Source organism: Theropithecus gelada, chromosome 16 (assembly GCF_003255815.1).
Source record: "Theropithecus gelada isolate Dixy chromosome 16, Tgel_1.0, whole genome shotgun sequence".
Taxonomy (NCBI): domain Eukaryota; kingdom Metazoa; phylum Chordata; class Mammalia; order Primates; family Cercopithecidae; genus Theropithecus; species Theropithecus gelada.
This window is the reverse complement of record NC_037684.1, coordinates 24,764,946-24,778,298: the sequence shown is the minus strand read 5'-3', so window position 1 is coordinate 24,778,298 and position 13,353 is coordinate 24,764,946. Positions and strand designations below refer to the sequence as shown.

At 50.9% G+C, this 13,353-nt stretch overlaps 1 protein-coding gene across 1 annotated transcript; it reads right to left on the bottom strand.

Annotated features, from left to right (window-relative positions):
- Positions 1-1,304: 1,304 nt before the first annotated feature.
- Positions 1,305-11,344, bottom strand: GIP (gastric inhibitory polypeptide). The gene is made up of 6 exons (XM_025361318.1): positions 11,265-11,344; positions 10,637-10,743; positions 6,831-7,001; positions 4,189-4,281; positions 3,345-3,446; positions 1,305-1,472 (listed from the first exon to the last, which is right to left on the bottom strand). Exons 2-6 carry the CDS (start codon positions 10,720-10,722, stop codon positions 1,463-1,465), a joined length of 462 nt encoding a protein of 153 aa, XP_025217103.1. The 5' UTR covers positions 10,723-10,743; positions 11,265-11,344; the 3' UTR covers positions 1,305-1,462.
- Positions 11,345-13,353: the final 2,009 nt, after the last annotated feature.

The window sequence follows — 13,353 nt, the reverse complement described above, 5'->3', positions numbered from 1 at the left end:
GTCTCGGCCTCCCAAAGTGCTGGGATTACAGGTTTGAGCCCCCGCGCCTGGCCTTTTTTTTTTTTTTTTTTTTTTTTTTTGTATTTTTAGTAGAAACAGGGTTTCACCATGTTGGCCAGGCTGGTCTCGAATTCCTGACCTCAAATGATCCTTTTATTTTCTTTGTCTTTTTTTTTTTTTTTTTTGTGCATGATGGAGTCTTGCTCTGTTACCCAGGCTGGAGCGCAGTGGTGCAATCTCAGCTCACTGCAACCTCCACCTCCTGGGTCAAAGCGATTCTCCTGCCTCAGCTTCACGAATAGCTGGGACTACAGGTGCCTGTCATCATGCCCAGCTAATTTTTGTATATTTAGTAGAGACGAGGTTTTGCCATTTTGGCCAGGCTGGTCTCAAACTCCTGATCTCAGGTGATCTGCCCACCTCAAGCTCCCAAAGTGGTGGGATGACAGGCTTGCGCCACCACACCAGACCCTCTTTTCTTTTTCCTTTTTTTATTTTAAAGATGGGGTCTCCAGCAGGTACGATGTCTCATGTCTGTAATCCCAGCACTTTGGGAGGCCGAGGCAGGCTGATCACCTGAGGTCAGGAGTTCAAGACCAGCCTGGCAACATGGCGAAACCTCGTCTCTACTAAAACTACAAAAATTAGGCTGGGCACGGTGGCTTACACCTGTAATCCCAGCACTTTGGGAGGCGGAGGCGGGTGGGTCACTTGAGGTCAGGAGTTCAAGACCAGCCTGACCAACATGGAGAAACCCTACTGAAAATAAAAAATTAGCCCGGTGTGGTGGCGCATGCCTGTAATCCCAGCTACTTGGGAGGCTGAGGCAAGAGAATCAATTGAACCTGGGAGGCGGAGGTTGCAATGAGCAGAGAGCTCACCATTGCACTCCATCTAGCCTGGGTAACAAGAGCGAGACTCCATCTCAAAAAAAAAGAAAAAAAAATTAGCCACGCATGGTGGAGGACGCCTGTAATCCCAGCTACTCAGGAGGCTGAGGCAGGAGAATCGCTTGAACCCAGGAGGCAGAGGTTGCAGTGAGCCGAGATTGCACCATTGCACTCCAGCCTGGATGACAGAGTGAGACTCCGTCTCAAAAAAAAGAAACAAAACAAAACAAAACAAAGATGGCGTCTCACTCTGTTACCCAGGATGGACTGGAACTTCTGGGGTTAAGCAATCCTCCAGACTCAGCCTCCCAGAGTACTGGGATTACAGGCATACACCACTATGCCCAGACCATATTTCCTTTCCACTGGGTGGTGCCCACACACACAGAGATACACAAAGACAAACATGCCCTGTTAGTGCTCGGTAGTCATTTGAATAAATTTTCACAATGCACTTGACTTATCTCAGCATAAACTTTATTGGTTTGGCTTCTCTTGGCTATTCTGGAGTGGGGCTGAGGCAGGAGCTAAGTGAAGGGCAGAATCCAGTCCTGAGCTGGGTGTGGTCAGAGTCACCGAGACCTGGGGAGAGTGGGGAAAGGAGAGGAAGGTTATGGACTTAGAGTCGGCCAAGCACGTTTATCCTGGGACCCAGCCATTGTTGAACCCCTCCTACCTTCAAATCACCTTTTTAAGTATTTTAATTTTTATCAATTTACCTTTTTTTTATTTTTTTTGAGATGGAGCCTCGCTGTCACCCAGGCTGGAGTGCAGTGGCGCAATCTCGGCTCACTGCAAGCTCTGCCTCCTGGGTTCATACCATTCTCCTGCCTCAACCTCCCAAGTAGCTGGGACTATAGGCTCCCACCTCCATGCCCGGCTAATTTTTTTTTTTTTTTTGAGACGGAGTCTCGCTCTGTCACCCAGGCTGGACTGCAGTGGCCGGATCTCAGCTCACTGCAAGCTCCGCGTCCCGGGTTCACGCCATTCTCCGGCCTCAGCCTCCCGAGTAGCTGGGACTACAGGCGCCCGCCACCTCGCCCGGCTAGTTTTTTTTGTATTTCTTAATAGAGACGGGGTTTCACCGGGTTAGCCAGGATGGTCTCGATCTCCTGACCTCGTGATCCGCCCGTCTCGGCCTCCCAAAGTGCTGGGATTACAGGCTTGAGCCACCGCGCCCAGCTAATTTTTTGTATTTTTAGTAGAGACGGGGTTTCACCGGGTTAGCCAGGATGGTCTTGATCTCCCAACCTCGTGATCTGCGCACCTCGGCCTCCCAAAGTGCTGGGATTACAGGCATGAGCCACTGTGCCCAGCCTCATTTTACTTATTTTTTAAGAGGCAGTCTCACTGTGGTGCCCAAGCTGGAGTGCGGTGACTATTTACGGATGTAATCATAGATCACTGCAGTCTTGAACTCCTGGCCTCAAGCAGTGCTCCCACCTTTGCCCCATCAAATCACCATTTTAATGATAAGTAATCCAAATAATTCACAAAAGTACAGAGACCGTTACCCACCTTCCTACAGAGATTTTCTCACACCCTCTTCATGGATCTGCTCACGCTCCTGTCCCTTCTTCCCCTCCTGAGGTTCCTGTTCCAGATTTGCTCCCTCAATCCCTCCCTAGCTGCTCAGTATCAGTGTCTGAAGTGTTTTGGTTTCCGTGCCCCGCTGTCTGCATCATGAGGATCCTGTCTCACCCTTTAGGAGGACAGGTCTCTTCATAATATTTAGTCCCTCGCTTCTGAGACATAAGGAATGGACTGAAGAATTTTCTAGCTGATGAGGTGGATTCAAGAGACCATTGAAGCCACCAATGGCCACAGAGAAAGGAAACATGCCTCCAACTATGCAGTTTCCCATCACCAGGAAGGTACCATGGCCCAAGGGTACAGAGGGAAAGCTGAGAACAGGATGGGGCTCAGCTCAGTGGGTAGGATTGGGGACAGGCAGGGCACAGGATGGGCTCAGCTCAGCGGGTAGGGACAGGCAGGGCACAGGATGGGCTCAGCTCAGTGGGTAGGGACAGGCAGGGCACAGGATGGGCTCAGCTCAGTGGGTAGGGACAGGCAGGGCACAGGATGGGCTCAGCTCAGTGGGTAGGGATAGGCAGGGGAGAGCAGCACCTCACCTGGAAGAGTGAGGAAGAACAAAGAGTAATCAGAGCTGCTAACCTTGCAGAGCTCTTATTACTCCTCAAAGGTGGCCCTCAGGTCTCCATTTGAATTGTCTTTATTTTTCTTTTGTTTTTTTCTTTGTATTTTTCCACTTGCATTGTCTTACTTAAAGCTCACAACATCCCGTGAAATGATTCTATACCTCTGATTTTAATGAAAACACTGAGGTTCAGAAAGGCTACGTAATCAGCCAGCATGTGGAGGGGCAAAGATCTGAATCCATGTCTGATGCCCAAGCTCAATTTAGAACTGCTGTGCAACACCACATTCCCCTACCTGCGCCTGCAGAGGTTTGTCTGATCCACCAAGCAGGCCAACAGCTCTTGAATCAGCAAGTCCCGCAGCAAATCTTCATCGCTGGGGTTCTTGGGTGGGGAGCTGCAAGGTAAGAGCCTCTGGCTGACTGTTTTAGCCTGAGCCGCGCCCAAAGAGAGTAAACACAGGACTGGGGACACCACTGAGGGGCAGCCACGGATGGGGGGAGGGAGCCAACACAGCTGCCTCTCTGTTGGCTCAGCTCTGGGATCTGGAGCCTGCTTTCTGCCAGCCCCACCCAGCACTGCCTGCCTGGGGAATATGGACTCTTCCTACAGGGAGAGTCAAACAGAATTCTGGTGTGAGATATTCCGCCCATCCACCTCTGCAAGTGTTCCAGAATGCAGAGAGTACTTTGGGCACATTCACTTTTTGAAATGACCTGTGCCATTCAGAGAGGGGATAACTGATTTCAGGGGAGTGGGCCTGGGAAGATCCCCCACTCTTTCACAAACAGCCTTCCCGAAGTTTGGCAGGGGGAGGTGGTGAGGCCGGAACCTGAGGTCTCTTCTTTCCTGCCCTTCTCCTGACTCAGTGACTCTGCTGTGTATGAAGTCATCAATCTTAGAAACCCTGTCCCTGAAACCCCTCCTAGCACCCCTCCCCTGTTCCTCCAAGGCTTCTTCCTTAAGCTTGGGCTGACCTCCAGGAGTTTGCTCAATGAAGACCCCTCTTTGAACTCTTGAGAGGAAGAGGATGATTATCGTGGGTCCTTGCTCTGCTCTGGGGTCAGGGAGAGGGAACAACGAGGTGGGGGCGGGGCAGGAGGCTCGGCTGCCTCCCTTCCCTCTGCGCCCTGCCTCACCTCTGTGGCTCCACTGCCTCCTCCTCCTTCCTGTTAGCTTGACTGGCCAGCTCGAGCGCCCGAGCCTCCCTGTGGGTGATGTTGTGTTTCCAGCTGGGAAGATCAGATTAGAGAGTGGGCAAGCTGTGGAGACTCCAGGCTAGAGACACGTGACTCTTTTAGTACCTCAACCCCAAAAGCAGAGGGTACCTTTCTCCACTTAAGCCCACCCAGTGGTGGTCTTCAGCTGCCTCCACCAGTGAACAGCTTTTCAGAATCTACCACGCTGACCAGAGACGGCATAGAGCAGGGAGAAGGATAAGGACAGTTCATCTTCTCTTCACTTTTGTGTGTGTGTGTGTGTGTGTGTGTGTGTGTGTGTGTGTGAGATAGGGTCTGGCTGTATTTCCCAGACTGGAGTGCAGGGGCACCATCTCAGCTCACTGCAACCTCTGCCTCCCAGGCTCAAGCCATCTTCCCGTCTCAGCCTCCTGAGTAGCTGAAACTACAGGCAGGCATTACCACACCACACCCAGCTAATTTTTGTACTTTTTGTTTGCCATGTTGCCCAGGCTGGTCTCGAATGAACTTGTGAGCTCAAACAATCCACCTACCTGGGCCTCCCAAAGTGCTGGGATTACAGGCGTGAGCCACGGTGCACAGCCAATCCTATTTTCTTTCCTTTTTTTTTTTTTTGGAGACAGAGTCTCACTCTGTTGCCAGGCTGGGGGTACAGTGGTGCGATCTCAGCTCACTGCAACGTCCGCCTCCAGGGTTCAAGCAATTATCATGCCTCAGCCTCCCGAGTAGCTGGAATTACAGGCTGGGTGTGCCACCACACCCAGCTAATCTTTGTATTTTTAGTAGAGACAGGGTTTCACCATGTTGGCCAGGAGGGCCTCAATTTCCTGACCTCATGAGCTGCCTGCCTCATCCTCCCAAAGTGCTGGGATTACAGGTGTAAACTACTGGGCCCCGCCCTAGCCAATCCTGTTTTCAAAGTCTGAAGTGGGTCTGAAGTGGCCATCGCCAAGCAAGCAGTCATTAGAAGGAGCTCATCTCTCCCTCCCTTCATCCTCAGACCCCTGGGGCTCCTCTCTGAGCTCCCATACATCTTCTGACTCCTCCCCTTAGAAGTAAAGGATTAGGGCCAGCACAGTGGCTCACAATTGTAATCTCAGCACTTTGGGAGGCCAATGTGAGTGGATCACTTAAGCCCAGGAGTTTGAGAACAGCCTGGGCAACATAGTAAGACTCTGTCTCTACAAATAATTTAAAAAATTAGCCGGGCATGGTGTTGTGAGGCTGTAGTCACAACTACTTGGGAGGCTGAGGTGGGAGGATTGCTTGAGCCCAGGAGGTCAAGGCTACAGTGAGCCATGATGGTGCCACTGCACTCCAGTCTGGGTCACAGAGAGAGCTCCTGCCTCAAAAAAAGAAGAGAGGCTGGGCGCGGTGGCTCATGCCTGTAATCCTAGCACTTTGGGAGGCCAAGGCGGGCAGATCACAGGGTCAGGAGATCAAGACCATCCTGGCTAACACGGTGAAACCCTGTCTCTACAAAAAAGTACAAAAAAATTAGCCATGCGTGGTGGGCGCCTGTAGTCCCAGCTACTCGGGAGGCTGAGGCAGGAGAATGGCATGAACCCGGGAGGCAGAGCTTGCAGTGAGCCGAGATTGTGCCACTGCACTCCAGCCTGGGCAACAGAGCGAGACTCCGTCTCAAAAAAAAAAAAAAAAAAAAAAGAGGAAAAGAAAAAAAGAAGTAAAGGATTAGGGAATAGCCCTGGTCCCTACCCCTAGCCTAGACTGGTGCCCAAGTCAGGATCCTGGCCAGAGCTACCATGTCTAACTCGCCATCCTTGCCTAGTGAAAGGTGCCACCCAGGGTGGGTGTGGTGGCTCACGCCTGTAATCCCAGCACTTTGAGAGGCCAAGGCAGGTAGATCACCTGCGGTCAGGAGTTCAAGACCAGCCCGACCAACATGGAGAAACCCCATCTCTACTAAAAATACAAAATTAGGCCAGGCGCGGTGGCTCATGCCTATAATCCCAGCACTTTGGGAGGCTGAGGCAGGTGGATTATGAGGTCAGGAGTTCGAGAACCAGACTGGTCAACATGGTGAAACCCCGTCTCTACTAAAAAAAAAAAAAAAAAAAAAAAAAAAAAATTAGCCGGGCATGGTGGCGCACACCTGTAGTCCCAGCTACTCAGGAGGCTGAGGCAGAAGAATCGCTTGAACCCAGGAGGCGGAGGTTGCAGTGAGCCAAAATCGAGCCACTGCACTCCAGCCTGGGCAACAGAGCTACACTTCATCTCAAAAGAGAAAAAAAATAAAAATTAGCTGGGCATGGTGATGCATGCCTGTAATCCTAGCTACTCGGGAGGCTGAGGCAGGAGAATTGCTTGAATCCAGGAGGTGGAGGTTGTGGTGAGCCAAGATCGTGGTATTGCACTCCAGCCTGGGCAACAAGAGCAAAACTCTGTCTCAAAAAAAAAAAAAAAAAGAAAAGAAAAGAAAAGAAAGAAGAAGAAGAAAGGTGCCACCTGGGGTTGTGCATCACGTGGCCTGTGTGGCCACAGCCGATGGCCTCCTCTGAAGGTAGGAAGGCAGAGCCCAGAGCCCAGCACAGGGAACAGGAGGAGTATAAGCAACGACTCACTCATTCTTCTTCCCCTTTTGGGCCAGCAGCCAGTTTACGAAGTCTTGTTGGTGAATCTTGTCCATGGCAATACTATAGTCACTGATGAAAGTCCCTTCGGCATACCTGGGGCCTCGAGGTTGAGGGCTGCTCACCTTAGCATGAGATCCGACAGGCAGGGAGGGGAGAAGGCTGGAAATAAGGGTGCAGAGAAGGGGTAGAGATGGGGGGAGAATCACAACGCTAGGATAAATGACTATCACTAACAGGAGGCAGACACTTGAAAACAAACGAGTCCGTTTTTATGGAGACTCCCTGCAGATCCATTCCCCCACCCCAGGCTTTATCCTCAGCTCCAGGGCCCACTTCCTGCAGCCTCAGTGTGTGTGGCTCTGGATTCTGGCCAAAAAGGGATCACGGGGCCAGGCGCGGTGGCTCATGCCTGTAATCCCTGCACTTTGGGAGGCCAAGACAGGCGGATCACCTGAGGTCGGGATAGAGACCAGCCTGACCAACATGGAGAAATCCCGTCTCTACTAAAAATACAAAATTTAGCCAGGTGTGGTGGCACATGCCTGTAATCCCAGCTATTCAGGAGGCTGAGGCAGGAGAATCACTTGAACCCGGGAGGTGGAGGTTGCAGTGAGCCGAAATCGTGCCATTGCACTCCAGCCTAGGGAACAAGAGTGAAACTTCATCTCAAAAAAAAAAAAAAAAAAAAAGGCTGGGCACAGTGGCTCACACCTGTAATTCTAGCACTTTGGGAGGCCAAGGCAGGAGGATCATGAAGTAAGGAGATCAAGACCATCCTGGCTAACACAGTGAAACCCCATCTCTACTAAAAAGACAAAAAAATTAGCCGGGTGAGGTGGCGGGCGCCTGTAGTCCCAGCTACTTGGGAGGCTGAGGCAGGAGAACGGCGTGAACCCGGGAGGCACAGCTTGCAGTGAGCTGAGATCACACCACTACACTCCAGCCTAGGTGACAAAGCGAGACTCCATCTCAAAAAAAAAAAAAAAAAAAAAAAGGGATCAGGGGTCCCCCTCATCTGAAAGGACTGAGTCACACAATTCCCTCCTTTATTCCTCCTGCCCTGGCCCTTCCTGATTCAGTTTCTTGGTTCACATTCCGCAATAATAGTCAACTCAGGCCGGGCGCGGTGGCTCAAGCCTGTAATCCCAGCACTTTGGGAGGCCGAGACGGGCGGATCATGAGGTCAGGAGATCGAGACCATCCTGGCTAACACGGTGAAACCCCCTCTCTACTAAAAAATACAAAAAACTAGCCGGGCGAAGTGGCGGGCGCCTGTGGTCCCAGCTACTCGGGAGGCTGAGGCAGGAGAATGGCGTGAACCCGGGAGGCGGAGCTTGCAGTGAGCTGAGATCCGGCCACCGCACTCCAGCCTGGGCGACAGAGCCAGACTCAGTCTCAAAAAAAAAAAAAAAAAAAAAAATAGTCAACTCATACAAAAGCACTGACTGTGACTCTGGCACTTTATAAGCCCTTGAATCCATAAAATATAATTTCATCCTCACAACATCCTATGAGGTAGGTTCTAGTTATATCCCCATTTTGTGAGTGGAGAAACCAAGGTGCAGAGATTACCTTATTATTATCTTATTATCTGCCACTCCGTATAGGTAACAGATCCAGGATTTACCCCAGGCCATCTGGGCTCAGATCTATGTTCTTAACATATACGTGATACAGGCCAGGCGCAGTAGCTCACGCCTGTAATCCCAGCACTTTCGGAGGCCCAGGCAGATGGATCACAAGGTCAGGAGTTCAACACCAGCATGGCCAAGATGGTGAAACCCCATCTCTACTAAAAATACAAAATTAGGCCGGGCGCGGTGGCTCAAGCCTGTAATCCCAGCACTTTGGGAGGCCGAGACGGGCGGATCACGAGGTCAGGAGATCGAGACCATCCTGGCTAACACGGTGAAACCCCGTCTCTACTAAAAATACAAGAAAATTAGCCGGGCGAGGTGGCTGGTGCCTGTAGTCCCAGCTACTCGGGAGGCTGAGGCAGGAGAATGGCGTGAACCCAGGGGGCGGAGCTTGCAGTGAGCCGAGATCGTGCTACTGCACTCCAGCCTGGGGCACAGAGCAAGACTCCGTCTCAAAAAATAAATAAATAAATAAATAAAAATAAAAATACAAAATTAGCAGGGCGTGGTGGCAGGTGCCTGTAATCCCAGCTGCTTAAGAGGCTAAGGCAGAGAATAGATTGAACACAAGAGGCGGAGGTTGCCGTGAGCCGAGATCGAGCCACTGCACCCCAGCCTGGGTGACAGAGTGAGACTCTATCTCAAAAAAAAAAAGAAAGAAAGAAACATCTACATGATACTGTTCTCTTCTTGTACGTGTTCTGACATCTGTGCCTCAAATTGACAAATTATATGCCAAATTTACGTGGGCATATGGTTTGTCCTTGCACCTGAGAAAGCCCAACTCTACTCAAATAAGTTATTTCTTGGTCCTGAAAACACAGTCTGAGCCCCCTGCTATATTCGCTGGTCATATTCTCTGCTTTTCCACACAGTACTCATGATGATTTGCAACATGCCTATATGGTTCTTGGTTTATTTCCTCCTTGGGTCTGTGTGCTTCATGAAGGCAGGAGGCATTTGTGGACCAATGTTCACATACATCCCTTGTGCCTGGTACAGAGGAGGCCCTCTCTAAAATTTGATTGAAAGCATGCATAATGGCCAGGCATTGTGGCTCACGCCTGTAATCCCAGCACTTTGGGAGGCCGAGGCGGGTGGATCACTTGAGGACAGGAGTTCAAGACCAGCCTGGCCAACATGGCAAAACCCCATCTCTACTAAAAATACAAAAAAATTAGCTGGGTGTGGTGGTAGGTGCCTGTAATCCCAGGCTGAGGCAGGAGAATTGCTTGATCCTGAGAGGCAGAGGTTGCAGTGAGTCAAGACTGCACCACTGCACTCCAGCCTAGGCGACAGAGTGAGACTGTGACTCAAAAAAAAGCCCAGGCATGGGATTACATGCCTTCAATCCCAGCACTTTGGGAGGCTCAGGCGGAGAGATCATCTGAGGTCAGGAGTTTGAGATCAGCCTGGCCCACATACTGAAACCCCATCTCTACTAAAAATACAAAAATTAGCCAGGCATGTTGCCGGGCACCTGTAATCCCAGCTACTTGGGAAGCTGAGGCAGGGAAAATTGCTTGAACCCAGGAGGGAGAGATTGCAGTGAGCCGAGATTGTGCCACCACACTCCGGCCTGGGTGACAGAGCGAGATTCCATCTCAAAAAAAAAAAAAAAAGAATGCCTGGGTAACATGGCGAAACCTCATCTCTACAAAAAATTCAAAAAAGTAGCTGAACATGTTGGTTCGCGCCTGTGGCCCTAGTTGCTCGGGAGGCTGAGGTGGGAGGATACTTGAGCCTGGCAGGCAGAGGCTGCAGTGAGCTGCGTTCACGCCACTGCACTCCAGTCTGGGCGACAGAGCAAGAGTCTGTCTCAAAAAAAATAAAAAAGAAAAAAAGAAAAGAAAGAAGCAAACATGCATAAATGAATAAAGCATTCGTTGGTAAGTGAGACTCATCTTCGGACAATTAACCACCAGGAAGTCCCTCCAGAGATCTAACCATAGTCTCTCCCACTGTAACAGTGGCACACAATAAATCCTCTCTGGCTCAGTGCTCACTTTGCACTCACATTGCCGGCAGGTATTTCCCTGGAGCTTCCTACCTCTTAGACTGGATTCCTTCCCTTTCTCACCTCCCACTTGAAACAAATCCAGAACCTGTCTTCCGAGCCCCTCCTCTTCCCCATCCCTTCCCTCTCACCACTCCTACCTGGAGTGACCCTCTTTCTTCTCTCCTAGTCCCACTGCCAGGAACAGGGACAGCAGCAGCAGAGCGAAGGTCTTCATGGCCACCATCTTCCAAGGTTATTTCCTGAGCTAAGACAGAAAACAGCCAGGACGTGCTGAGACAGCAACCAGTAGGGGCTCTGAAAGCTGGGGAGGGGCAAAGCCTTGAGGTTTGGACCTTTTCTTTTCCTCTTTTTTTTCTTTTGAGATGGAGTCTTGCTCTGTTGTCCAGGCGGGAGTGCAGTGACACAATCGTGGCTCACTGCAGCCTCAACCTCCTGGGCTCAGGCAAAACTCTCACTTCACCCTCCCGAGTACCTAGGACCACAGGCATGTACCACCATGGCCAGCTAATTTTTAAAATTGTGTATAGAGATCGAGTTTCCCTCCATTGCCCAGGCTGGTCTTGAACTCCTGTGCTCAAATGATCCTCCTCCCTCGGCTCCCAAAGTATTGGGATTACAGGCATGAGGCACCACACCTGGCTATCTTCTCACGTCTCATATAGAGGAAGAGAAAAGTAAGATGCCAGGGCTGCTGGGCATCTCAGGGTTGCCAAGATCCACCCACTCTCAGGTCATCTCATCCATCCCTGTCTCCACTTCTCTTACCAGACTTCCTTTCCAGCTCTTCCAGAAGAAGGACAGATAGGGGTCTCCTTTCCCTGCCTTCTGGACCTTCTGAGCCTGCTGAAGAAATCAGGCCCCAGCTCCTTTATATTAGGCATAGACCTGCTGATTAGCCTAAAAGCATCTTATCTCAAGAAATTAAGCCCACAGCTCCTGCCACATTAAGTCCATTTTACACATAATAGAGTTGCCCTTTCCACCTGAACTGTGCTAATTGGTGATTAACATTTGGCTATCTCCAGCTGTTGTCTGGGGCCTGCCTGTGGGTAGGGTACCCTAAGTACCCCCTTTTTTCTTCCTCCTCCTCTCTTCTGGGCAAAGGGCCCACTACTCTTCTTCTATGCCCTACTTGCTTTACAGTTGCCCTCAGTTAGAAAGGGTACTTGTAAGCCAGGCGCGATGAATCACGCCTGTAATCCCAGCACTTGGGAGGCTGAGACGGGTGGATCACCTGAGGTCAGGGGTTCGAGACCAGCCTGGCCAACATGCTGAAACCCCATCTTTACTAAAAATACAAAAATTAGTCGGGCATGGTGGTGCACAGCTGTAATCACAGCTACTCCGGAGGCTGAGGCAAGAGAATCACTTGAACCTGGGAGGCAGAAGTTGCAGTGAGCCGAGATCAAGTTCACTGCACTCCAGCATGGGCAACAAAGCAAGATTCTGTCTCAAAAAAAAAAAAAAGAAAAAAGAAAGGGGGCTGGGCGCAGTGGCTCACACCTGTAATCCCAGCACTTTGGGAGTCCGAGGTGGGTGGATCATGAGGTCAGGAGATCGAGACCATCCTGGCTAACACGGTGAAACCATGTCTCTACTAAAAATACAAAAAATTAGCCAGGCGTGGTGGTGGGCGCCTGTAGTCCCAGCTGCTCGGGAGACTGAGACAGGAGAATGGTGTGAACCCGGGAGGCGCATGTTGCAGTGAGCCAAGATGGCGCCACTGCACTCCAGCCAGGGCAACAGAGAGAGACTCCATCTCAAAAAAAAAAAAAAAATTAGCAAATTAGCCGGGCATGGTGGCACGTGCCTGTAGTCCCAGCTACTCAGGAGGCTGAGGCAGGAGAATCACTTGAACCCGGGAGGCAGGAGTTGCAGTGAGCCAAGATCATACCACTGCACTCCAGCCTGGGTGACAGAGCAAGACTCCGTCTCAAAACAAAAAAAAGAATAGAAAAGAAAAAAAGGGTACTTGTAGTGAGGACAGACTTGGGGTAGGGTGGCACTAACTGGCAGGGGGACACTCCCACAAGGCAATAGGCTGCTTCTGGGTGGGAGAGAGTAGGTCCACAGTCATCTGAACCCCAACTCTGGACAGTGGCCCATGGCTTTGGTGATGTGGCAATGCCCCCATCACATTATCTAGAGAGGTGTCCCAAGGGCTCAAGAACATTGAGGGAACATGAGGGATGGGGGTTTCCTAGTGACAGCTGCATAAAGTGAGAACGTACATTCAAGCTGTCTTCCTGCTCAGGGCAGGATACAGGGGGAGAAAGAGACATGTTTGTACCTCGGGGGCTCAGAGGAGGGTGGGGTAGCTACAACTCTATCCATAGAGATTTTGGAGCCCCTCTCCTCATATGTCCTACCGTCCTGTACAAGAGAAGTATGTCATCCTGTCTCTTCTATCAGAGTGAGGACCCTGGAGTTATGCTGTGCCTCTCTCTATTATACAGGAACCCCTCCAAGGCAGGGGCTTTCTGTCCCTGATCTGCCTGGGGGCTCTCTGAGAAGAGGATGAGAGCTAGAGGCGATGCCCCCCAGCACACTGAGGCTTTCTGAGGCTAAGGGCTGTGTCTCCCCCTCAGACTGGAGACTCCTTGGGATACTCCCTTTGCCTTTCTCCAAGTATTTAGCACATGACTCTGTCCATAGGGGCTCTCAGTCTAGAAGGGGCAGGGCACAGATTGCATTTTTGGCAGAACTCCAAGACCTTCTTTCCAGGCTCCTCCTTTGCCGCCGCCATGGGTACTTGGGACCATAAACAGCCAAGCTCATGCTCTGCCTATTAGCTCCAGGTCCTAATGAAGGCTACCTTCCTTTCCAGGTGAACACCCTAGCCTAGGAGCAGATT